This window comes from Cuculus canorus, chromosome 1, assembly GCF_017976375.1.
Source record: "Cuculus canorus isolate bCucCan1 chromosome 1, bCucCan1.pri, whole genome shotgun sequence".
NCBI lineage: Eukaryota > Metazoa > Chordata > Aves > Cuculiformes > Cuculidae > Cuculus > Cuculus canorus.
In genome coordinates this window covers 144,431,881-144,458,105 of record NC_071401.1, presented here as the reverse complement: position 1 = coordinate 144,458,105, position 26,225 = coordinate 144,431,881, and the positions used below count along the sequence as shown (strand labels likewise).

The 26,225-nt window shown below is 40.8% G+C and overlaps 1 protein-coding gene across 5 annotated transcripts in view; it reads left to right on the top strand.

Moving 5' to 3' along the window:
- Nucleotides 1-26,225, top strand: part of DENND5B (DENN domain containing 5B) — a 115,626-nt gene that overhangs the window by 51,051 nt on the left and 38,350 nt on the right. For all 5 annotated transcript variants that reach the window (XM_054074721.1, XM_054074731.1, XM_054074741.1 and 2 more), the window contains 5 exons: nt 1,608-1,717; nt 6,839-7,505; nt 20,692-20,879; nt 23,752-24,294; nt 25,674-25,905. In XM_054074721.1, coding sequence (XP_053930696.1) covers nt 1,608-1,717; nt 6,839-7,505; nt 20,692-20,879; nt 23,752-24,294; nt 25,674-25,905 — 1,740 coding nt within the window. The remainder of the gene's footprint in view (nt 1-1,607; nt 1,718-6,838; nt 7,506-20,691; nt 20,880-23,751; nt 24,295-25,673; nt 25,906-26,225) is intronic.

Here is a 26,225-nt window from a genome sequence, read left to right as displayed (position 1 = left end):
AATTACTGTTTGATACTAAGAATTAAAAATGTTGCCAAGTATGTTTAAGTGCGTACCCAGTGAGAGAATTTTTGCTGGCTTTGCTTGTTGGGATTTTTATTTTGTGAATCAAAGGATGACGTCTTTATCTCTAAAGCCTCTGCAAAGAACTTCTGGGCCAGAATAAAAGGTCATTCTACTGCCATGTTCTGTGATAGAGCGATAGCCTTTGGTTTCGTGAACTTCAGTGTGAGCTTTGTAACTGAGCTTTGTAACTTCTGCCTTCAAATATCAATTTGTACAGAAATTTCCTTGGATTGATTGACTCTGAGCCAAATGATTGTGTAGACTGTGCTTTGCAAGGAGCAAAGGGCATGTGCCAAATTGCTGTGGCCTCGGAAACCTTTGGGTAAATTGCTGAACTGTGAATTTTGCAACATCAGTTGGAGGCTTCTAGCTGCATGAAGTGTCATATGTGACTTGGCAAGCACAAATTATGCTCCTGCAGTCCATGTTGCCTTCAGTCAGAGAGGGGCTAGTGAGGTTAGTGACTTGTAGTTAACTTTTCTGCTGGAATAGTGGATGGCCTTTAGAGCTTGTCAAGTCACTGACTATTTTTTCATCCAAAATATCCTCTCATTAAAAACATTAATGAAATATTGGTTCTGTCTTTTCTTTTTAATGAAAAGAAATACAATTCTATTTCAGAAGCATATGTATAAAAGTGTCTTGGTAACACTAACAAGTCACCATTGAGTACGAAGTAAGATTTGGTGAAAACATTAGTGTTGTGAACTTAAGGTGTTCATACCATTCTCTCCTCTCATGTGAGAAAGAAACTAGGTAGGAAAGACTCACCTGTAGTCTTTAAAGCAAGAAGCCTGAAATTAGTATTCTGATAGCTGAGAAAAGTGTAGTTGATTGTACTATAATGTTTTTAAGAACTCATTTTGATTACTGTGTTGCATAATTTAGACTATCCCAAAATGAAAACTCCATTAGCAATATTACCATGAAATACACTATTTGTATGCTGATAACTGGATGCATTTCTGCTCGAAGTCTAATTTCAGTCTTCCTCTTTGCACTTGCTGGATTCTTTATGTGAAAAAGGTCTGTCCTTGAAATTTGATGCAGTAGAAAAATATGTTTAATCTTCACGTAGGACTTGTGATATAAAAGATCTGTAATGAGTCCTTGAATAATTTGTAATAGCCGAGAGATGTTTATACTTTTTATTGACTGTAAGACAGTTATAACAAGCTTGATGCTGAAAGAGCACTTTCCCTGTAGGTAAAGCCATTTCTAGATATAGGAAAAGGTGGAAAATTCAGCTGATTGTGGAGCCTTTTTCCATAAAACTCCAGCAGTAATTTCTCTTTGTGTTATATTTACTTGCCGTAAATACTCATTTGGCAGTTGTATTGCAATGGCAGTAAGATTTTGTGGGATGAGGGCAAGACTATATATCTTTTATGTTTCTCTTTTAAAAGTAACTCATCTGTTGGGAGTGTAAATGCTCTTCAATTTTCACGCAAAAAACCCCGAACCTGAAAGCAAGGTGCCCAGGCCAACTCTCTCTGAAGCCTCCATGCTGTGTCAAATCATTTTTTCATCATTTGTTACAGGAGAGAATTTTGACCAGAGCCCCTTAAGAAGAACCTTCAAGTCCAAAGTTTTGGCCCATTATCCGCAGAACATTGAGTGGAACCCTTTTGATCAGGATGCTGTCAACATGGTATGTAGTGAAGCTTTCTTCTCAACCTGTTTTCTGACAACTTCAACTCTTAGGTGGTTTCTGGGTTGTTTACAGCCAGCCCTTGTGATGTGATGAACCAGGTGCTTCTGCTGGGACTAAGTGCATCCACTAGGCATGCTGGTTCAAAAGCTGTAGAGGAAGAGGTGCTGTGATAATATAGAATACCTTCAGGCACGACAAAAGTAAAATGCTATGTTTCCCTTATTAGTTCTAGTTAAATCTAATGTGTGATGAAACAAGTCTAACCACCCACTCGGCGACTGGCTGAGAAGGGGTATAGTCACCCAGGATACAGATCTGCATGTAGGAAGGAAACAGACTGAGGAATTTTTAAGACACTAATATCCATATGAAACTTCTGAGTACAAAATCCTTGGTGCTGCGTATAGCAAAGGAGAGGGAAGTCTTTATGGAAAAGGCAGAACTTCCCTAAACTACAGCTTTTGTTGGGTGGTCACTTTTAAGGGCACGCCTGCACCAACACATCTTCTGTACATCTCTTTCTTCTCTGCTAGCCTTGGTGTGAGTTTCTCTGTGTGGCCAAGTCCCATGAACAGGGGAAGCAGGAGAAAACATTTGGGGGCAGTGATAAGTAAAAGACCAATGACCCACTGGAAAGTTTCTGAAAGAGTTAATATTCAAAAAGTCTGTCACCCCAGTACTTCTTATGAATGTATTCTGACAATGACAACCAGATTACGGTATTTGAGCTTCCCAGTATAGAAAATGCTACTTGTTTTTTAACTTGAAAGTAAACAGTTGTAATAATATCAAAGCAATATTACCAGTTCTGGCTGTTTCTGAAAACTGTATATTGGGTCTAACTCAAAAATGAAAAATTAGGGAACCTCTTCCACGCCAATTTTGTTTAGATGTGCTTCACGTTTGAGGAGGGTAGGACTACACAGTAGCTACTTCAAACTAGAACTAGCCTCAGCGTATGGTGCACGTATGAAGTCAAAGGAGTCTCCTAGCCCTCACTCTGATGGAGAAACAGGGAAACACAATAAAATGGCTTTTGTAAATGCAGTCTGAATGACGTTTAGTTCATGCTTGAAACTTCTTTGTAATCATGAAGGTCTAGAAATCAATGTTTATTTCAATTTCCAGTGAATTTTATGTTTTAGCATTATGTAAAATATTTAACGTGAACCCCCTAGAGATTAAAGTAGCAGTGACACTGAGAGCTAATCCTCTGGCACTGCACATGCATCAAAAGGCAGAGATGAGCCTGCTACCAGTATCAGTCAATTTGCCCCCTCACAGCTGGGGATTTCTATCCTTTGCTTCCAAATGTACAATGATGGCGATGGTATGTTTTTTGGGCAGGTCTCCAGATCACTTTGCCTATAAAGAAGGCATGAAGGACTCAGAACAATGTTTCATTAGCACAGTTAAGATGGTAACAACTCAGCTGTTTAAGGCTATTTATGCCTTTTAGTTCTCCTTACGAATTGCAGGTGTTCAGAGAAGTCATGGGGGGGGTGTTCAGCAGGAATGTGGCAGCCAGAGGTCCGAGTTGGAATTGCTGCATTATTTGTCTCACATTACAATTGAAAATAGCTAGTATTCATGAAGTATGATCATATTATTGGACAAAAATAGAATACCAAAACCAGCAAGAGACCTATTAAAATAAAATAATTGAGCTGAGCTGCATTCAGCTGAAATGAAATAGCTGAAGAACACATCTTTCATTTGCAATGTGTATCAGAGGGAAAAAAAAATCATTTACTAACAGCAGCAGTAGTTAATGGTCTTTTAAATCATCTTTTGAAAAACTTCTTTATTGTTTTGATCTGAAACATCATTTAAAGTAATATCCACCTCCACGGAATCCCTTGAGGCAATTATTGGCCTTTCTGATCTTGCCTCGCTGTATTAGTTCTGCCTATACCTTTGCTTTATGTAAGCTTCCAGAAGCAATTTTCCTCAGAGAAGAAAATGCAGAAATCCTTGAAGGTTAACTTGTGAGAACTCTGGCTTTGCTGGATGCCTAAGGAATTTCAATTGCCTTCTGAAACCATCCTGTCACTGTAGAAATAACCCCCTGAAGACCCAAGAAATAGTTTTACCTACAATTCATGTTTTCTCTCCATTTCAAAGTATACAGAGTTCCATTTAATAGGGAAGTTTCTTTTTTCCCCATTGCCTTTTGTGATTATCCCTGCCTGTCACATACTGTCTTCTGTGGCCATTCTGCATGTAATGTGTTGTACAAAACTGAAGTTCTCAGTAGAGAGAAACATAAAATTTATAGGAAATAGGCCTCCTATTTTAGCCCTCTTGTTCATCAAAGTGTATAAATCTTTGTATTTCTGAAGTCTAAGAAAGCATTGTCCATTGGACATGTCATGCACTGAAATAAAACAGTTAAAGGTTCCCCAGTGTAATTTGAAGGAGCGGGCTTTAATGCAAACAAAAGCATTTTATCTCCATACATGGTGCAATTTGCGAGTGGAGCTTGATGCTGCAGCTTGTTGTGAGTGTGAAAAATATACAGGGATTAAAAGCGAGCATAGAGGACCTAATGGAGAATAGGTGATCTAGGCTATGGGGAATGGTCCAAAGGGGACCTTTGGTTCAGGAATATCTGCAACTGGTAGGATGAACGAGAGAGGGCTTACAGTGTCTCTCTGTGTGTGCGTCCTGCCTCTGTGTTTAGAAAAAGGGTATCTCCTACTCATCACTTCTTGAGATGGGGCATGGATTAGTTGATATCTTTTTGTCTGTCTTTGTGCAGCTTCCTTTTGTTTTTTACAAACCATGTTGATTGTGAGCCTTATTGCAAGTGTGATTTAATTTCACATTTTTCTCCTGATGGGTTTGTTTAAATATAAATTGTTAAGTACTGTGAAAATGAAATTCCTGCCCTTTGATTAGCAGTCTTGGATAGATTTCTGTGCTTATACAAAGATGTAATAAAGATGACTGACTGCCCTCTTCTTGTTAGTCAGGTTCACCAGCAGGCGAAGCTTTCGCCCCCCAGCATGTCCCATGCTGCTCTTTCCCAACATTCCTCTGTGGCACATGTGACAAACACAGATGAGATGAGAAGTGATTGATCTCCAAGGCACTAAGATGAAAGTTTGCAAGTATTAATTGCAAATTTGAAGCTTTCTCTATTGTTGGAAAATAAGCACAGGCCTTTCATTTTGCTCTTGGATTCTTAAGTGACTAGTGGTCATCCTTTCCTGCCTCGGTGCTTTCCCATCTACTTTCTTTTTCTGCCTTTTCATGTGTCTTCTTGTAGGTCTAACAGCAGCGACAGTCTCTGTAGCAGGGTTTGCAGTCAAGGTCTTGAAATGTCAGTATTCTGCTTATGCTGGACTGTAGCTGAAATGGAATAAATGGATTTCCCATTGTATGTGTATACCCACAAGGACAAAGGAATAATAATTAAGACTTGGAGGAAATTTATTTAATGCAGCCTTCTGAAACTGTCTCAGCTGGTCTGACTTCCCCTGATGCTTATCACTTCTTGATTGTACCAGCCTGTATGATTCAGGTTGTCTAGATATTTCTTCGTAAACTGAAGAAAATATAGTCTTTGACTGATAGGGTTGAGATTAAAACCTATGATTTTGGGCTGATCAGATTTGATAAGGCTATAGCTGCTATCAAATGCAGACATTCTAGAAATATATTTTTCTTAAGCAAGCTTGCCAGAAAATGAGGTTAAGAGATATTTATTGTGCAGAATAAATTTAAATAAAGTGTGAAACAAGGATTTTTACTACTTCTTTATTGGAGAAGCCTTAACCATGGTATTGCTGTTAATACTGCTATAAAAATTATAAACCTTTTGAATGAAAATGTGGCTGCTGTTCAAAAATGATTCAAGCTGCAATTTCATGGTTTATGTCAGCAAAGCCCATCAATTGAGTTAAATTCTCCTCCCAACTCCAGGCTACTTATTGCCCTGTATATTACCATTTAGAGTAGTATGTAGGAGCTTTCTTAGGTAACTTAGGGGCATGCTAGCATCTTCGGAAGTGAGTCTGGATCACTTGCTTAAATCTCAGCTGGGCTGGTAGTGGCTTTATCAGGCTCTCAGATGGTTTCTGCAAGGTGCACTGGCAAAGCTCAGGATACGATGTGCCTGAAAGTATGCAATTATTTCTCTTTACCTCTTCCATCAGGAGAAATTACTTCTGGTTAAGGTGAGACATTATGGGAAGCAGTCGTGTATAGGTTCACATCACTTGCCAAAGCTGGCTTCTAGCATTGCCTTTTGGAACAGCAGGAACACTTTGAAGGCTCTTCTTTCCTTTTATTTCTTCAGATGGAAGGTACAAAGGAAGCTTTAGTTCTTCTTTTATAAACATACTTATTTAGCTAGAACATAAGGAGTTTCATGCTGACGCACATTCAGACAAGTTTTGCTGGATGTTTATTATTTTGTATTAGATGGCTGATAGAATTCCTGAGGAATGCCTGGAAAAATGCCTCGAGTTATCACTGGGGCTATGTTTCAGAGAAACACGCAGTATAGTAGAATCACTGCAAAAGATTTTGCTGAGTGGTAAATAAAAAATGAGGCTTTCATAGATTTTGGGTGTTCCCCTCCTCCTTCCTTCTTGCAATATAAACTACTTTGTAGCACTTAAAGAAGAAAGTGAATGTAATAGCTGTCAGTCAATTGTTTTGCCTTCTTTTAAGAAAATTAGGGAAGATCAAAGAATTTCAAGAAGTCTGTAATTTTAATTCAGTAGTATAAGATGCTCCCTTGGCTCTCTAAAATCAGAGTACTGTGGGAGCAAAATGCGAATGAGAACAAAACTGGATGCTTAAGTAAATGAGACAAGGGCTATTCAGTAGTGAAAATAATTTTACAAAGTAATGAAAATAAGTTATAATGACTTAATAGATGGATGATTTTGGAGGGTGTTTTCCCTTCTTCAGTCATGCCTCTCTCTTCTTTTAAGTAGCATCAGATTTAGGCTGTTTGTTCTTGGGATATTTTTCAGAGGGATTATGTTTAATGACAAATGGCTTGTTACTATGCAGTGGGAAAAAAAGCATGTGCCTTTAATGCAGATATAACAAACTAAAATTGTAGCTTTGATAACTAATTCTATTTCTTTTCTCTCTTCTTAGCTGTGTATGCCCAAAGGGCTGTCTTTCAGGACACAGTCAGATAACAGAGATCCACAGCTCCATTCATTCATCATCACCAGAGAAGATGGCTCTCGTACGTACGGGTTTGTGCTCACATTCTATGAGGAGGTCACGAGCAAGCAGATCTGTACAGCTATGCAAACGCTCTACCAGATGCACAACGCAGAGCAATACAGCAGTGTCTGCGCCTCCTCCTCTTGCAGCATGGACTCCCTGGCCAGCAGCATTGATGAGGGTGATGCCACTTCCCTCGCCAAGCTACAGCGGTACAACTCCTACGACATCAGCAGAGACACACTGTATGTCTCCAAATGCATATGCCTCATCACCCCTCTGCCCTTCATGCAAGCCTGCAAGAAGTTTCTGATCCAGCTCTATAAGGCGGTGACCTCCCAGCAGCCGCCGCCTCTGCCTCTGGAGAGCTACATCCACAACATCCTCTATGAGGTGCCTCTGCCACCCCCAGGGAGGTCACTGAAGTTTTATGGGGTTTATGAACCCATCATTTGCCAGAGACCTGGGCCCAATGAGCTGCCGCTCTCTGACTACCCGCTGCGGGAGGTCTTTGAGCTACTGGGCCTGGAGAACCTGGTCCAGGTTTTTACCTGCGTTCTTCTGGAGATGCAGATCCTTCTGTACTCACAAGGTAGGCACTCGTCTGGTGATGCATGTCAAGTCTGTTCCCATCAGGCAGTTCCTGGGTAGCTGCCACCACAGGAGCTAATATGAAGATGTTGATTTTCAGTGGATTTGTGAAACACTAGAATGTGATGAAAAAAAAGTGAGAGAAATGAGTCTGTCCTAATGAAAGCACTAAATAATTGTTTCCTCCATGCAGGCTAGGTGCTGCTTGTTTAATTATGCATTGTGTTTATCACTTTTGACAGCTAGTAATAGAATTCACTTAATTATTATCTTTACATTGCCCTTGATCATGCTGTAAGACAGCCTGAAACTAATCCTATCATCTGAAAAAATACCAGCAGAAAGTAATACACCTTGCAAAAAACACTCTTGCTACTTTCTTTTTCAAATTTCAGCAGCATACTGAAATTCGGTGAGCTTTCTTCCCTCCTGTATGATGGATATGTTCTGCTTAAAATACTGAGAGCATTTTAGCGCTTAAGAGACTGAAATTTTTTTGCTGTATTGGAAATGGGTGGAGTTACAGGGCATCCCTTCATAGTCCTACTTGAGCTATTTGGAAACTTTTCTGACAAGGATGCTGGTATTTCTTTTTGAGACACTTAAGATTGCTAGAGCCCGTGCAAGCTTTTGAAAACCTGACCTGTGCCTTTTCTCTTCTGGTTGTGTCTTTCTGCACTAGTGTAATACTCTGCTACAAGTTTTGGGAGTCTTGAGGTAGTGCTGGACAAGCTCTGAGTTTTTACACCCCTATTACTGTGTCCTATATGATGTTGGTTGCTGTGATTATCATGCGGGTATTGGGGTACCAAATAGTCTACGCTGTAACTGTTGCAGTGCACCAGAGTGCCTGAACAATTCAAGTTCCAGTTTCCTGCTGACTTTCCAGGGGTTGTCCAGGCTTCTTGGAAGTTCCTCTAAGTCTCACTGGATGCCTGCCCAAATTATTTGGATTCCCAAATGGGTTCTGTGAAACTGACCCTAAATTAGTAAAGTGTGCCTCAGGGAAAAAATTTGGCAGGGAGGGCAGTGTGGTGGTTTTGTCGGCTTAGAATGAACAACATGAAGCCTTCCTGAAGCCAGGAAGTACACATACCTTTTAATGAAAATAAGATGGTGAATACCTGTACTCTTCAAGAGATGTGGTTCAAGCAACATGTCAAAAATCAGACAACTTGAGGATGGAAAGTCATCTAAAATGAGTACATGTAATGTACTTTCAAGTTCAAAAAGTGAACATTTGGGTTTGTCATGTAAAAGAAAAGGTCAGTAAGTATGTAATAGTAATACTAATGAACAAATGACTGAGAATGGGAAAGGATGTTGAGGGAGGCAGAAGGAGAGTAGTTCTGCAAATGACTGAATTCAAAGGATTGCTAGTTCTTTGTGGAGCACTTCTCCATATGGACTCCAGGGGTTTGCTTTCAAGACCCGAAAATGAAGGGTTTTATCTGCTCTCAGTTTGAAGTATGAGCAGAAATCCTGCTGTTAGTTTTGATTAGGCTGCTTTTCCCCTCCCTTCTGCTTCTGTGTCTGTGTGCTTACCCCTTTCTTCCTCAGGTTGAATCATGCTGCCTTTGCCACTTGGTACTGGAATTCAACATTAAGCAGCAGCACCACTGCAATGCCTCCCCTTCCCTGCTAGTCATTCCTGCCCTAGTCTCTGCTTATGGACTCACTGAAAACTGAGATTTTGTTACTGTAAGCTAGTAGCATTAGGAGAAATCTGCTTGTCAGATTATATTTTAGTAATACTTTGTGCAGATGGAGAGTAACATACATATTCATTACTTATGTAATAGTCCTTGAGACAGATAGGAAATACCCACTAAATAATTTTGACTGAATTTTCAGTGCCACCAAAAGTTAGATAACTGTTTTTCTTCCAACTGCTGGCTGTAAAGTAAGGGGTTTGGTTTGCTCTCACTGTGGTTTTTGTTTTTAAAGAAATATGAGATAGTGACTATCTCCACACTCCAAAACTCAGAGTTTTGTTTTGTCTCCTCTCCTTCTATTATTGGTAAATCTAGGGATGTCCTTAACATGACTTTTACTTCCCTATCTAGTATAGAAACAACTTGATGGTCCATGGGGAAAAGCATACAGTTTTAACAGGCAAATACTGTGATTATGTAAATAGCATCATAATGCTGGTTCCCAGAGGTGAGGAATGTGGAGTGGAGGTCAAGTGCAAAGCTTCAGTTTTGGCATGTCCTGATAGCTGAGTGCTTGGCTAATTGTGCACTGCAGCTTCTTTTAAATGTCAGTCTTGCGATTACTGAAAGAGAAGACAAAGCAACTCTTTTCCTATTTGAGATATAACCAGGCTACAGAAATCTTCTTTCTAAGCTTTGAGATCCATCAGGGAGAAATGCTTTCCTAACTGCAGTTTCTTTCAAGACAAAAGAAGAAAAGCAGTTTTTGGCTTATGTATCATTTGATCCAAAGTAATGACTGAGGGTGTGATTTTGCAAATATGCTCTTCCTTCCTTTTCTGATTTAAAGAGGGTGAACACGATAGGCACGCTGTGTTTCCAGTGTTCTGGCCTTGCTGCAACTTTACCAAACCCAACAAAAGAGATTAGCATCCACAGGGTGCAATTTCAAGCGAGACTGCATTATCCACCCAAAGTCAGAATTCATTGAAATGTTACAGTAGTCAAGAAATCAGAGAATTAGACCAAGACCTACATCAGTTCACCAAACTAGATCAGTGAGAGAGCTGCTGCTGACACATGGGAAAAGTAAGCTGACTGTTTTTGTGGTTCTCCTACCCCTGTTGGAAGGAAGCTTTTCATTCAAACTTGCCAAAACAAATCTTCTTCTTTCCAAAAGAAGACTTTATGCTTTAAAAAGCTGAGTGAAAATATAAATTGCCGCACAACCCTGACCATATCAGCCTGCTGGCTGTCTACGGTAAACTTCTCACTAAACATCTATCCACTAAAGGCAGATTGCTTTTTGAGGGTAAGAAAGAGCAAGAGGGATATGAAAACTGCAACACTGGGAACAACCGGTCAAACATCTTTACTCCCAAACTTTATAGGCAGGCACAGGCAGTGGGTTGCCTGTGGAAAAGATGATGATCCAGTGGAGTTGCAAATGGTTGCTGACAGTGTTGGTGATAACAGCAGCAAGGGGCTGGCAGAAAGGTAGCATGGAGAGTGTTTTGTTTTTTTCTAGTGAACAAGGTTGATGATGAAAAAGTTTATTTTTAACAACGTAGATGAGGCACAAAGTTTCCAGCAGCCTGAAGAAAAGCATCAAACCAAATGAAGAGATGAGGGTGTTTGGTGACTTTACCCAGCTTGCCGTGGATGCATTCGCGGCATGATATGAGAGTGTCTGGCACAGCTCTATCGTGAGGACAGGAGCAATTGATAGCTGTACCGTAGCTGCTACAGTCAGCTTCGGGTATGTAGTTGCTCTGTTCATGGTGTTTTATGGGTGAGCGTATCCCATCACTTAGGAAGCCAAAGGGATTGTAGTGGACAGTAACTTCAAATTGCAGCTGTGGTGGTCAAGCAGAGCGGTGTAGAGACTGATGTAGAAGAATGCTGAGCTCATTTTTTGAGCTCATTTTTAAAGCTCCTTCATTCCCAAATGCTTTGGAATGGAGACAACTACCATAATCCTCAATTTCTCTCAAGTTTACGCTTTAAACTTTAAAGCAGCCTGGTGCTAAGGAGCTGTCACTGTGGCTTTACAAATTACAGTTTCGGAACCGCTAGCGTGGATAATTGTGTCCTTCTGGGGCAAAAGCCTCTACGACCAAAGCGTTTCAGTCTAAAGGTGTGAAACATCTGTGCAGCTTGGGAGCGGCAAACAGTGCTGTGGCAGCATTAGGACAAAATGCAGAACGAGGAAAGGATAGCTGAGTAACTGACAAAGACCTGTGCTTGCGCCTAAATGGCAAGACTGAAAAGACAAGTCCTTACTGCTGATGGAGACAGCGTGGACTTCCAGGGAGTTGATCAAGATCTCCATTGGTGGGTAGATGTAATAGACTGTTCTAAGTTTTGATTTTGGCCTGCAAAGGTGATGCAGAAAGCTGTACATGAAACTGAACCCCTGTGGGTTCAGGTTACATCTTCCTGCATATAGAGAATACTTTTAAGTTTCAATAGGGCCAAATTTTAGCAGTGAGGCTTTGTAAACCAAAGGGAGGAGGGATTAGATACTTTTTTCCCCCCACAGCTTTTCAGGGTACCATCTTTGGATTGCAGCCTTATAATATTCATTGTCTAAAAATGAAAGCTTGGATTATGATGTTTTCCTGTGACTTTCAAAGGAAGGACACGAGAACTACAAGACTCCCAATAAAGCAGAAAAAACTGATATAGAGTCATACTTGTTATCGCTAAACAAGGTACATGGTATAGCATACATCTAACGTTGTGTAGGCTTGGGGCTTACAGACTTTCATTTATGAAACAGACGTGCTGCTGTAGCTTTTATTATAGTTTATTCAGTCATAGAAAGTAACACTCCTGCAAGTGCCCTTTATTTTATTCAGAGCACAGCTTTCCCGTGTGACCATGGAGGTGTAAGGGTATTGTGATATGTCCAGGCTTCCAGCAGTGCCCAAGTTAATAACACTCTACAGTTTCCCAAGGATCAGTTACAAAATGCCACGGGCATGAGATGTCTGCTGGAGAAAGAGTAATTGAATGGTGGACTCTGCTGCAACCTCGGCAATCCATTTTATATGTCTGCCTTTCTAGGGATTTAAAGATGAGAGGGAACGTGTGGATGAGACACAGATAAACTTCGTATAGATTAGGCTTTTTCTACTCATAACAATTCTGAGTATTTTTCTGTTTTTTCAAAGGGCTCGAATAGTTGCTCCTCAAAGATGGAAATATTCTTTGTATTTTTTTTTCAATCTTAGAAATTGTAATACAAATGACTATGAGTATATATCATCATTGCCTAGAAAAATGTGATGTCTGAAAGATTTTTCTTATGAAGTCTGTGTTGGGGGCGATTTTTTAAAATTAATACATGCATGCCTTTAAAGCATTTTTATACCAAATAGTTGCATGGAAAACCTCTGATCACCTCTGATACTTATTTAAATGGTTGCACTCCACACTGGTATCTATCAAAACCAATGGGAAGCTATTGCAGAGCAAAAGAAATAATGAACAGTTTACAGAGGGACAAAATGTGTTTATGCTGTGATAGACACCTGAGTTTAGGGCCTCAACACCACCCCAGTCAGAGGAGACAGCAGTGCATGTTCCCCTGGAAAGGAGAAACATAATTCGATGGAATAATCACAGACTCAAATATACTCTTGGGCTTTAACTTAGGTGGAAAGACTAAACTCTATTTTTAATTAAAAAAAGTTGCTCAGTTTCGTTAGCTGAAGGTAATATGACCTGAAAAGTCAAGTTTTTAAAGCAGCTGGAAGCAAGATGGAGCTGCTATGGGTTTGTACTGTATCTCCAGTCCTGTTTGTACTAATGATGAAGTATAGAGGAAGACTTGACTACTGTTCTTATCCCTTCGCATGCACACACTCAATCTCTCCGCTTTTTTAGTTGGATCTTAGGATTTTTTCCATTATAATACATTATAAAAACCTTTGAAAAATAGGGCAGGGGGAAGCTAAGTTAGGCCTTTGCTTTCCAGCTATGGCAAATGCCAGATAAATAGTATGGCAATCAAAAATGATCTTGAGCAAAGTTGTTGCTGGCTAGAGTATGTGCCCTCCCCACTGCCCTGGCCCAGAGCTGAGCAAGGGGCTCCTTGTGTCGTCAGGTGCATCTTCGCATGTTCTACTGCCACCTTGTCAGCTTGTCATAGACTTCTGCCCTCCTCTTAGAGGTTTGACCGTGCTGGTAATGGGAGATAATGCAGGTTTTCCTATGAATTAATTCTTAAGGTGGCTTTTAATCATAAATTAATTTATGTTGAGCCACTGATGGCAGGCTGTAACATGGGTAAATTATATAAATGGAAATTTATTGAAGTGGAAGTGATTTTTTTCTTTTTTCTATTAAATGTTGGCCTGTGAGGGAAAATGGAAAGATTTGACCTCCATGAATATCGGTCTCAGGATGTTTCCCTTGGGGCAGAGCTGACCCTCAGGCTGTGAGGTTCATTCTTAGTTCAGCAATTAGATGCAGGCTAGTCTTGATCATCCTGGTAAAGAAAATATGCATTTTCAGATTTGCATAAACTGATGCTCTGCTTTTATCTTATAATTCATGTGCGGTGTTGCTTGCTGGTAAATCCCCTTTTCTGTTGGGAATAAAGGGTGTTGAGATGCTGTGGGTTGTTCTCCAGGATGTTCTGCTAGTTACAGCCCTGCATCACCAACCTCAAGACAGCACTGGTGCAAGGTGATTTGTATGGTGAATAAAAATTTCCTTAAGCATTTTTGTGCATTTCATCTGAACATCTCTTGAAAATCACCTGGTCTGGCTTGTCAGTCATCACAGCTGCTGGTATATAAACCAGACGAAAGATGGAAGGTTCCAGGGCACTTTGAAGTCTGAGAGACTTATGTGTGTTGCTTCTGTGGAGCTATTGAGGTCTGATTTTAAAACCTTTGCTTTCATAAACAATTTTTGTCTCAGATGTGAGTTTCACATTTCCTTTTTCATCCGCACTGTGCTATATATAAACATTACAGATCTGAAGGTACTGAGACACTAGATAGATCTCGTAACTGCTGTGCGTCATGCCTGACTAATGCTCAGAGCCCGAAGCAAAATATTTCTTTTTATTTTCCAGCTTTTCCAATATACCCCACTCAGCTAATCCATATCTTGTTACAAAAAGTAGCAGCTGAATAGCAATTGCTTATAGTACTTTGACTGAAGAGGTAACATGTGGAAAAGCTATTAGTCACAAGAATGTTTTAAAGCTTGTTGAGGTGCTTCCCTCTGAGAAGAATTGGCTCTTATTCATTAAGATCCATTGATTTCTTTTTTTTCCCCTCTGTTATTGGCTTTGTTTTGCTTAAAACTATTGCTTAGAATAATTTTGTTTCTTTTCAATAGGTATTCTTCAAGAATATCATCCAATTATCATCTTTCAGGATACCTATTTAAATATGTGGCTTTGCAAAGCTGTGGCAATACTTTATGCATGTTTAAAAAGTAGCGGAGGGATAGGAAGTGGTGTCCAGGTGACACATCTTTTCAAATAACTTCCAAGTGCTTCCAAACTGTATGCAAAATGGGACTTAAAAAGGAAAAGAAAGAGGAAGCATGATCTATTTTTAAAGCATCGTACTGGATTTAGAAGATCCAGGCTAAGACTCCAGCTCTGTGGTAACCTTACCTTAGGTAGGTTACTAGAACAAAGGGTTGGAAAACTGCCAAATTGCTCTTTTATGAGGAAGGCGGGGTGTGTTGAAACTGGAATAACACTGTACTGATCACAGCAAGAACACCATTTCTGTTTTGAATGAGCATGTGTGTGATCTTATGCATTATACTGAAAAATCCTGTGGTTGAGCGTTTGCTGAAAAGGTCCTCGGTAAAAAGCTCTTCTGTTTGATTAGAACTAAAGATTTGAACCTGAATCTTCAAGTGAGATAGCACTTGGAGGAGGGAGTTCTTAGCTGTTCTGGGGAACGGTAACATTGGTGTCCCCTTCCCCCCTCAAAGGAGCTTAGTTTTGCTTTGCTGTAGCATGGGAAAGATTTTGAGATATCAGGCTCCTCTGTAAAAGGAAAAGCAATTTTTATATTGAGCTTTGTGAATTGCTTAACATCTCAGAGCTTGTATACCAAATCTGTAAAATGAAAAGAGAGGAATTATTTTGTTTTGTTTCCTCAGTCACTGCCTGCATTTGGACTTGAAGCTCTTTGGGGCTGATATTTCTGCATGCACAATGTGTTGTAATAGCTTGATGATTGGTTATTGTCCTGTTATTGTATTATGGAAAATCAACATCAGGATGAATATTAGTCAATTTTTTCCTCTTTCTGAAAATCATTTACAGTGAGTTGATGTTCAAATGCTGAAACCCTTTCTATCTCTAGCATAAAATGACTCAATTCTTACCTGCAGGAAAGCTGTGAGGGTGTCTTTATCAGGGAGAGCAGGGATAGGATGAGGGGTAATGGTTTTAAGCTGAAAGAGAGGGAGATTTAGATTAGGTATTAGGAAGAAATTTTTTATTGTGAGGGTGATGAGTACTGGCACAGGTTGCCTAGAGAAGTCATGGATGCCCCATCCCTGGAGGTTGGATGAGGCTTTGAGCAACCAGATCCAGTGGAAGTTGTCCCTGCCTATGGCAGGGGGGTTGGAACTGGGTGATCTTTAAGGTCCCTTCCAACCCAAACCATTTTATGGTTCTATAATTATACAGGAGTCTCTCAGGGTTGTCATTTTAAGCATTACGTTGAGCCATGTGAATGTTTCCAGACCTGTGTAAAGTGTGGCTTATACTGGTGGCTCAAGGCAGGACAGGCCCCCACTGCAATTACTTGTCCTGCACGAGGAAGTGAGATGCAGGGACTTGGCCAAGGGCCCCTGGCAGGTGCTGCCAGAACAAGGAGTTGGATCCAGAGTATTTTAGCTTGACTCTGTTACCCATTTCTTCACTTACTGAAAAGGGTAAGTGCCCTTTTCAGTAAGTGAACAGACCTGTGCCAAATCCAACTAACCGGCTGTTAGGAGGCACCAGTTGTAATAGAAGCCATAGAGGCCGCTTTGCTTTGGGATTATCCCCCCTGAGCAGTTTCTCTTGGAAAATGTCCTGTGTACAAATTAGAGATTTAACTGTGAACACGAAGAACTTCCTGTAGGGATTATTGTTGATGATGTTTCCTGTCCTGGAGAGGGCAAGATAGTTCCCTATCGCAAGAAGGTGAGAAATATAGGTATAGCTGCCAAGCAAAATAAACACTGTGGTATAAGCTATTGTTACTTTGGGAGTGGGGAGAAATGAAAACTGAAAGGAGGAGAAGGATATAGCAATGCAAGTAAGAGAAATGGAGCAATCAGATGGAAAGGAGATCCAGGATAAGGGAAATTTAAAGCTGAAAGCTCATCTGCACACTAAAGAGAAACATATCTGGTGTTCAGGACATTCAGTAAGACTCCAAACCTTCAGGGTCCTTTCTCCACTGTCATGGGTTGCACAGCAGTGAAAGGGAGGAAGCTCCAAGCTTAGATCTTGGCGTCCACTACTTATTTCTGTATCAAAGAATGATCTTGCAGAGATCAAATCATTGCTCTGGTGGCAGCAGCTGCTGCTGTGGACCATCATCACGGGCTGAGACCTTCTGTTCATGCATTTAAAGCAGCCAGTAGTAGCCTTGTTGGCATCACAGGGCCTTTCACTGCATCCAGCATGATGTACATTGCATGAGGTAGGTGAGTCCAAAGAGAGGATTTATTTCGCTCATATCAGGAAACAGCCTCGATTTGAGCCATTTATCACTCTGAGTTTGTGACCTTCTGCGGATATCATCCAGACAGTGTTTTTACTTTCTGTGTCTTTTCTGGGTGTTTCTTGATCTCACGTGCATGGGAATCAGTACTGTTGTGTCCTCGCTGTGCTCAACAAATGGGCCTTTCTCAACAGCTACCTCCTAAACTGATGAATACTCTCTGCCTCATCCCCTATCCTAGCTCTAAAGGTTGAACCAGGATCAGAGAATAGTTTTCCTACTTGGGCCTCTCATTCATAAAATAACAGGCAAAACTTAGCTTGCAGTTGGAGATCGTTATCAAAATCTAATAGTGACGAATAGCGATAGGATCTGGAAATGTTCTCCTCCTTGACACAAGCACATGCAGTCTATACAAATACTGTTTCTTTCCATCCACTTCCATTCTTTCCCTCCTTCCTTTTTTCCCTCTTATGCCACCCCTTTTTCTCTATCTAGTTTGGGGAAATGCAGGAGTCCTTTGTTTCCAGGTTGTGCTCAGTAACCACACTGACAGCCTGAAATGCTGATAGGTAGGAGAATCTCTATGAAAAAAGACTTTATGCCTTACAGGATAGGTGTTTAACCTTGTACAGGCTCGAAAGTAAATACAAAATAGCTACAGTCTCTTACTTCATTAAACAAATATCAAAAGAAACACTTCCGGGTGTTCTATTTTAAATTATTTTTCTGGAGGAACCTGGGAACTTTCTTCTCTTCGCTGAAAACCGCTATGTACAGCATTGGTTTTATATCTACTGATTGCTAACAAACATTCCTTAATGGTAACAATTAGCATAATAATTCGGTCATCCCTATTTTGCTTAAAAACAGCTTTCTTCATAGTGTGTTTGTTACAAATCTTGTGCTGATGAATATGTTAAATATTGTCAGTAGCATCAAAGAAGAGTGAGCACACATTTCCAGAGCTGAATGCCCTTGTCCAAAAAGATACTTGTGGCTTTGCTGTGAAGACCTGATATTTCACTCATAACTTTGTAGGTCCGAACAGACTTGAAATCATCTTGTGTGTACTAAAACATGCTGCTTTCTGTTTTTTTAATTTCTTTTTTAACCTTTAAAGCTTTCAGGGTTAGAAAGTGTCATAAGAGGCCTAAGTTTCACCCATAGGTGTTGCAAATTAATTCTGTATAAGTGCTCCTCAACAAGACAGACGATGGATGTGTATAATTATAAGAGCATTGCATAGGGAGAGATTCGGCTGATCTGTATCTGGGAATGGTTTTCAGGTGTAACCTTGAAGCTGACTTGTATGCATGAAAATCATTTTGAAGATTGAGTGACTAGCTATTAATAAGACAAGATGAAAAATGGTTTTGCCCTGTCAGCTGACCTTCTGCAGATCGAGGTGGGTTTTCCACAGAAAAGTGCCAGCAAGAATGGGTTATGCAATTTGTTGTTTTAATTTGCATATTTATTCAAGTGCATCTTCCCGGTAACATCCTAACAGCTGAGCAGTGTCAGATGACAGTGCTTCTACTGTTACTGGTGTCTGCTTGGGTATCAGGCTGGCTTGTTCAGGAAACGGGAATTGCCAGGCCGTGTCCCGGTCCACGTGAAAGTAGTCAATAGGGCTTTAGGAAAAAAAGCCTTCTTACCCAACTGAAAACCAGAGTGTTCGTATATATATCTTCAATTTCATGGAATGAGGCAGAGTGGCTAGGAGAGATGGGCAACAACACAAGAGTTACCAAGGATCTGGTCTTGGTGAGGTTGAAAATCTTTTGGTTGCTTTACGCAAATCTCATCCTGGCACAGCCATGGCGCAGACACCCCTTCTGCCACTCTTGCCGATTACAGATGATGTACATGTGCACTGAAGCTGGGGAGAACAACTCCTTCTGCAAAAAACAGAGCAGCTTTGAAAAGTCGCATAGTCCCAGGGTGCGAATCGGAACTGACTCCCCCTTGTCTGTGCCATGCAACTCATGCAAGTTCAGAGTCACTTACAAACCTGCACTTTGGTGTTCCTGTCTTTAACCCCTACTGTTAAATGAGATGTGCTACTTCTTCGTGATAAGATTCTGAAGAAATTGGAGTTTAAGTACTTTCATATTCTTAGAAATTTGGGGGCAGTTGTTAATAATGCAGAAGCCTCTGTAATATGGAGTAGAAGCAATTATCCGGTTTCACATTCACCACCAGTTTACAAGATCCAAGGTTCTTTATGTTTCCTGGTGGATTGTCTGCAGTTTGAGATTTGCTGTAAGGATGACCATCTGTTTAATACCAATGTGTGATTGATTGATTGATTGATTTTTAACAACTGTGTTCTCAAATTTAAGTTCCCTCATTTAAGTTAAGAAATAGTTTGTGATATTGCGTTATGCCATTATCTGGGAAATAACTTACACTTATCCAAATTCTGAAATAGTCTTCCATCTCAGCTGGATTGAATTATATCTTAATTATTGTCCCAGTTTAGCACATACCCCCACCCTGGCCAGGTCAGTAGCTAAAACTAGGCAGCTTCTAGTCCCAATTCACCCCACCAGACACACAGAGAAAAGGGAAACGAGAGAGCGAGAAAAACACTTGCAAGTTGGAAACTAACAGTAAAACAGCTTTAATGCAACAACAGTAATAAAAGTAAGATAATAATATTAATAAGAAAATAATAAAATACTTGCAAGTATACAAAACCAATTCAGACTTCCCTGATGACCATAAGTCATTGGTGATGCTGCAGGGCAGGTGCGGGTGAGGTCCCAGACTGGACTCAGCAGCAGGCAGGAGCTAGACTCCGGAACTAGATCCAAGAACTGGATTCAGAAACATGTGAATGGGTTCAGGGGCAGACAAACAGGTGAGGTCCTCCCCAAATGCTGACCATCAAAGAAGAGGGACTGACCCTTGTGATCTCTAAACTTTTAAACTGAGCGTGACTTGTATGGCGTGGAATACTTCATTGGTCAGCTTTGGGTCTCCTCTGCTGCCTCTGACCCCCTTCCCACCAGCTCGGGAATGTCCTCAGTTTACAGAGGAACAGGTGTGAGCAGTGGTCTCTCTGCTCACCAGTGGCCCATTACCTTGTCAATAACTGTGGGGCTTAGCTGAAAAGTCAGAGAAATATGTTCTGCTTTAGCCCAAATGAGAGCAATTTTTAAAAATGATACACAATGTGTTTACTTGAACCAAAACATTGCAAAACAATGACAAATTTGGGAAAATAATGCAGTATAAATCTACTAGCTATACAGAATATTTCTGAGAAATAAATTTCTACTAGTATTCTATTTGGATTTTACTTAAAAGCAGTGCTTTTAATACTTGTGGACTGTGAACTTCTGCTGGTATGTGGCTAAGGCGGGTCTTCTGGAAAGTGCACTCAGTCTTAGAAGAAGTAGCAAGTGGAGCAGAAGCAGGCAGGCAGGAGCAAGTGGGAAATGACAATGTTTCCTTGAAGTTCACTTCTTTCTTCTCCTTTTGCTATGTAAAAATACATTCTTTTTATAGAATCATAGCATTATTGTCCTGTACTATGAAGAGTGCTTTAGGTATCCCTTTAATAAATTATTTTAATGATGGAATATATCTAGATAAGATGTGAATATTTATGCTCAGCAGTGTCTTCCTGGGGGTAATGAGTTTTGATGAATTAAATAATGTTTAAGGTTTTTAAGTACTATCTTATTTTCAAAAGAACATCTTATCATAAAAACATGATTTCTGCCTCATTTTGTCACTGATGTCCTTGCCAAACAGATTTCAAAAGCAACACTCAGAAAGATAATTCAGTGTCTCTCCCTCTCTCTCTCTCCCTGTCTAGATTATCAGCGTCTGATGACAGTGGCAGAGGGGATCACGACACTGCTGTTCCCTTTTCAGTGGCAGCATGTGTACGTCCCCATCCTTCCTGCCTCTCTCCTGCATTTTCTGGATGCTCCCGTTCCCTACCTGATGGGGCTGCAGTCCAAGGAGGGAACTGACCGCTCCAAGCTGGAACTGCCTCAGGAGGTCAGTCTCCGCCTTTGGGGTTGCTATCCTGAAGTGCATTATTAATGTTTGTGTGGATTCCTGCTAGAAATTCCATGCCTGGTGTTGTAAGGCTTCTCTGGCACCAAGAAAACTGTTGCAATGGAAAGTGAAACTTTGCTGAGTCTACTACTTTTCTCCCCAGAGAAGAAAAAGTAGGAAAGATCAATTTCCTAATCTAGGTGTCTAAATCACTTACCAGGATGAAATGGAGATTTCTCCTCAAAATTTGACCAAGATGATTAAAACTGGTTCTCATTTTAACCTGGCCACTGATCACTCTCCATACTGCAAAGTCTTTGGGATATGACTAGCCTGGAGTGTGCACTGGAGACGGTGACTGGACCCATCTCTTCAGCATGCCGTGCATTTTAACTCAGGTTTCTTCTTAACATCAGTAGGAACCTTAAAAATAACTGTATGGCTGCAACATCTTGTAATGGTGGCACTGCTGTGCTTAGCTCCATGTGGGAACATCTCCTAGCCGCAGAGTCCCTAAGGCTTGCAAATAAGTGCTCTTACTGCGAAGGCAGGTGGAAACAGCTACAGAGGAGAATATGCAGGAGGGGGAGTTAGTATGTGGAAGTAGAGGGATAAACACAGGGCAAGGATAATATGATTTTTAATTCCTATTTTTGGTATTAGATAGAGGTGACTGATTCTCAGCCTAGCTGGCACGTAATGACACAAATTAAGTCTTACCTTGTGGATACAATGGCCCAATCACATAAAATTTGCATTAGCGTGGAAATGAAGCTGGTATCTAGCTACGCTTTTCAGTAAAAGCATGCTAATATTACATAATTACTGCAATTTTTAAAATTATTAGTCATATGATTTCAGTTAGCAGATTAAGCTGTCATTTTCCCTAAATGAAAATTTTAATGTGCTGGGCTTGCAGTATTGTTTGAATAACAAATTAAATATCTCCAGTGAGGGAAGAAGAATGGTGGAGTGGTTGCCCCCACCTCTGTTAAAATGTTTAACAAATGAGGGAAAAATATTAGCACAGCATTTATGAACACCACAGGTCCTGTAACTGTGGGAAAGGGAAAAAAAGAAGAGGTGTTGAACAGGGAAGATCTTGAATCTCAAATTCCTCTAGACAATAGAAAATAGAAAAGCCTTCAACATGTGAGTAGCAATGAAGCACTGTTCGCTTTAGCATTCCTTTATTGTTCAGGCGAGGGGCTAGCTTTCCAAGCTCTTGATCTAAATATAAACCATTTGTTTGTTAGAGATAAAAATTCTAGCAACTGGCCATCATGCTGGCTTAAGGTTACTAATCTTTCTGCATTAACTTTAATCATCGCATGTTTTTGAAGAGAGAAGTGAGACCAATTCCCTGAGGGTTTTCTGATTCCAAGTCTCATTTTTCAAATTTTTAAATGATATGCAGAGATGAAATTAAAAAGCCTTTGAAATTAAATATTGATAGATAAGAAGACAGTCCCTAAGCTAAAGAACTGCACCGATGCATACCACAACTCTTTAATAGCTGTATAGCTAAGTAAAGCAAATTGTTTTGTATGAAGAAATGCTTTTCTTTGTACCGTCCAAATTTATTATGAAAAAGTGAGCTGAAGGGGCACTTCTGCTTTACCAGATGAATCTTAATACCGTTTCAGGTATCTAATCTATCTAAAGGTAATTAATCTCAAGCATGCCTCTGAAATATCCAATATATTACAGCCGTATTCGCTGTGAGATGCGTTGTCCTGCTGAAAATTAACCTTTCCAGAAAAGGAGAAAAATAAGTCCTTTCTGTGCACAACATCTGAAAAGTAGTCCACATCCACAGTGTTTGGTGAAAAGTAAAGAACAGTAAAAGTGCCTTGGAAAAAGCAGGGGAGCTGTAGTAATGGCCAAGTCAGGCTAACAAAGACATGCTGCCATGTGGGTTGCTGCATCTCCTGCTCTGCAGCTTTATGCCAGGGTAAAACTCTCCAGTGCTCAGTACCTTAGGAATATGACCTGGTTTAAGATTTTATTCAGTACAGTGCACTTAGACAGTGAATTTAAGATGTAAGCTGCAGTTCAGAAGATCAATTACTCTTTTTCATTCTGCTATTATTCCTGAGGGTGCATTTGCAATGTAATTAATTTTTATGTAGGCTTCTTCCATCCCCCCATTGACGCTTTCCTGGTAAAAGTATCTGCTCTGCTAGATTCGTGTCTTCACTTAGCTTTAATCTTATGGGCTGAGATCCATCTCCATGCATGGCAAAGCTGTCTAAGAGCACTCTGCTTAAATCTCAAGCAGAGGAATTGCCGAGATTAAAAGCCTCCATAGAAACGGGGGGTAGGACGAAGCGGGGAAACAGGGCTTGATCTCAAATGGAAAAACCGTACTCAGCATGACTCCAAACAATTTACATGGTACCATCTTCTGTAGCTTTGTTCATAGCAGCGGCATCATTCTCGCTGAACGTCTTGTTCCTTGGTAACACAGCTACAGAGACTTCTTGCAGTTGGATACTGGTAAAATAAACGTGCCCTTGAGATGTGACAATTCACACAAATGTAATAGTGTTTACGTGGCTCAGTAGTGGTGCTGACCATCCTGCCTGCTGGTCTGGAAGGAGATATCAAATCTTTGTAGTGGGAAGTTTGGGATTTGCAAGTCCTGGGGAACAGGAGAGAACAGGAGGCTTTATTCATCAAAACATTGCTATCCAGTTGACCCTTAGCTTTACTGAACTCTGAAATATCACAGGCTTGACAACACAGCTGAAATCTCCTGTACATGTGGGCCCTTATTCTGTTTGGAAGCACCCTGGGAAAACAGGGCTTCTTAGCAAATGAACCAATTCAGCGCTGAGTGTCCATTTTAAAACATTTCTTTGTATTTCAGGCAAACTTGTGTTTTGTAGACATCGATAACCATTTCATCGAACTGCCGGAGGAATTCCCTCAGTTCCCCAACAAACTGGAGTTTATTCAGGAAATCTCTGAGGTTCTACTGCAGTTTGGGATCCCACCAGAGGGTAACCTGCACTGCAGTGACAGTGCCACCAAACTCAAGAACCTGGTTCTTAGCGACCTGGTGAATGACAAGAAGAATGGGAACATCCCTAGCAATGCCCTCAACATGTATGAGCTGCTGAAAGGCAACGAGACGATTGCCCGCCTACAAGCCCTCGCCAAAAGAACAGGGGTGACGATGGAAAAAATGACCATCACAGCTCCCCTCACAGAGAAGGAGAAGGAGAAGGATGGGAAATTGCCATGTGAGGAGCTGGAGCTGAGGGACTACAAACTAAACGTGCAGCTTCGTGAGGTTTTCGCCAATCGCTTCACACAGATGTTTGCAGACTATGAGGCTTTCGTCATTCAAGCTGCCCCCGATATGGAGTCATGGCTGACAAACAGGGAACAAATGCAGAACTTTGACAAAGTAAAGATAGCCATGTATTCGTTTTCCATCTGAAAGTGCTTTTGGGGGTGGGGAGAATAGCTATATTAGAGATATAGACTAGGTACTCTTTAATCCGCCATTCTTCATCTGTCTGACTGAGAGATTTGTCTGTTTTCATTACACGAGGTCAGATCGCCTGCCAAAGTAAATTGGTGCAGATCCACTGAGCGGGTCAGAGCCATCCTGGCTTGTACAAACTGAACTGGCAGGCTTCTGCCCAGCCAATGAGGCTTTTCCTGTGGGTCTGGTGGAGGGGTAGCAATGGGAAGTGACTTTTTTTTTCTTTCTTTTCTTTTTCTTTGCTGAGTGGAGAGGTGCACTCGAAAAAAAAATACGAATCCAGTCTTTCTTATTTCCTAATCTCACAATAGAGCTTTTTATTAATGAGTAGTGTTATTCTGTACAGGGTTATCACATGGTTATGGCAGAAGAGTACTGTTATGACTCTATTGTAGTGTGCACACAAGAGTGAAAAGGAAGTCGAGATTAGAAGTGGAGAAATAAATAGACTGTAGGCTAGCAAAAGGCATGAGAAATGTTGGGAAGCTTGCAGAGTTATTTCTGAGTGACTCTGCGAAGGAGATAGTGCTCTTAGCCATCAGCTTTTTCCAATACAAATCCTCCTCCTGAGGAGAATTTTAGAGGGATAACCAGTGAGGAACAGACTAAATATTGGTCTGAGTTATTTTTTGATCAGAAAAATGCTGCTCTGCCTTTTATTTGTCTTGTTTGTATTCAGGTGCTGAACAGTGCAGCATTCAAAAGGAGGAGAGGCCTTCAGGCAATCTTTGCTACTACTGCTGCAATAACATGGGCAGTTGGGGTTAGGATGCTCAGAGCTCAGTGAGAGAATTAGGCACGTACTCAGCATTAATTGGAAATTCCTGATTGATTGCCCTGCATAACTTCGTGAAAGAGCATTAGTTGAAGAGCACTATACACCTCTTGATATGTACGACACCTTAGTAACTGATCTGGTCTCAAGCAGAGATGTACAGACCAGAGGTCCCAAGTGAACACGTGTTGGTTGTCTGCCATGGGTTGCACTGGGCTTGTTCCTGCATGTGGTAGCTGTTAAGTCTGCTTTGAAAAAGCTAGCAGCATGGGCAGTACTTTAGTGAATCTCTACTGTCGTGAAACCTCCCCAACTGCTTATTTCTCACATTTGTGACCCAAGAGGTAACCCGTGATCCAAACGCCTTTGTAGATAGTTTCACACCTCTGAGAGGTGTTTTTGTGGTGGGAAAGCCTTGTCCAAACCTTCCTATTGGCTGATGGATTGGTTCTTTGCCACAGGACAGCTCGTCCTGTCAAAGCCAGGTGGAAAAAAGGCACTAATGACCTGTTCTGTATTTCAGGCTTCCTTCCTTTCGGACCAACCTGAGCCTTACCTTCCATTCCTTTCACACTTCATCGAAACACAGATGTTTGCAACGTTCATAGACAATAAGATAATCTCCCAATGGGAAGAGAAGGACCCTTTTCTTCGAGTTTTTGACTCCCGAGTTGAGAAAATAAGGCTATATAATGTAAGGGCCCCTGCATTGCGGACGTCCAACTATCAGAAATGCAGCACTTTGAAAGAAGCAGGTATGTTTAGATGGGCTAGTAAAATATTCAACAGTACAATGTCAGCCATGAAGAAATATAGGTTCTCAGTCATCTGAGCATTGTATCTGATTAAGAAGCCCTAGACCTACCTGAGGAGGACTCAGTGGTGCCCTTATTTTCCCTAGGCAAAAACTTCAGCATACTTTTAAAGGCTAAAAACTATGGGAGCATTTGCCTTCCCTTCGAGCTCTCCTAGGCTGGTGCTTTTAATAAACATAAACCAAACCAGGGAGCTGGGCTCACTTGATGTTTCAAGTAGCTCCCATTCCATTGCCAGAAGAGCTTTCCCTCTCTGTGGT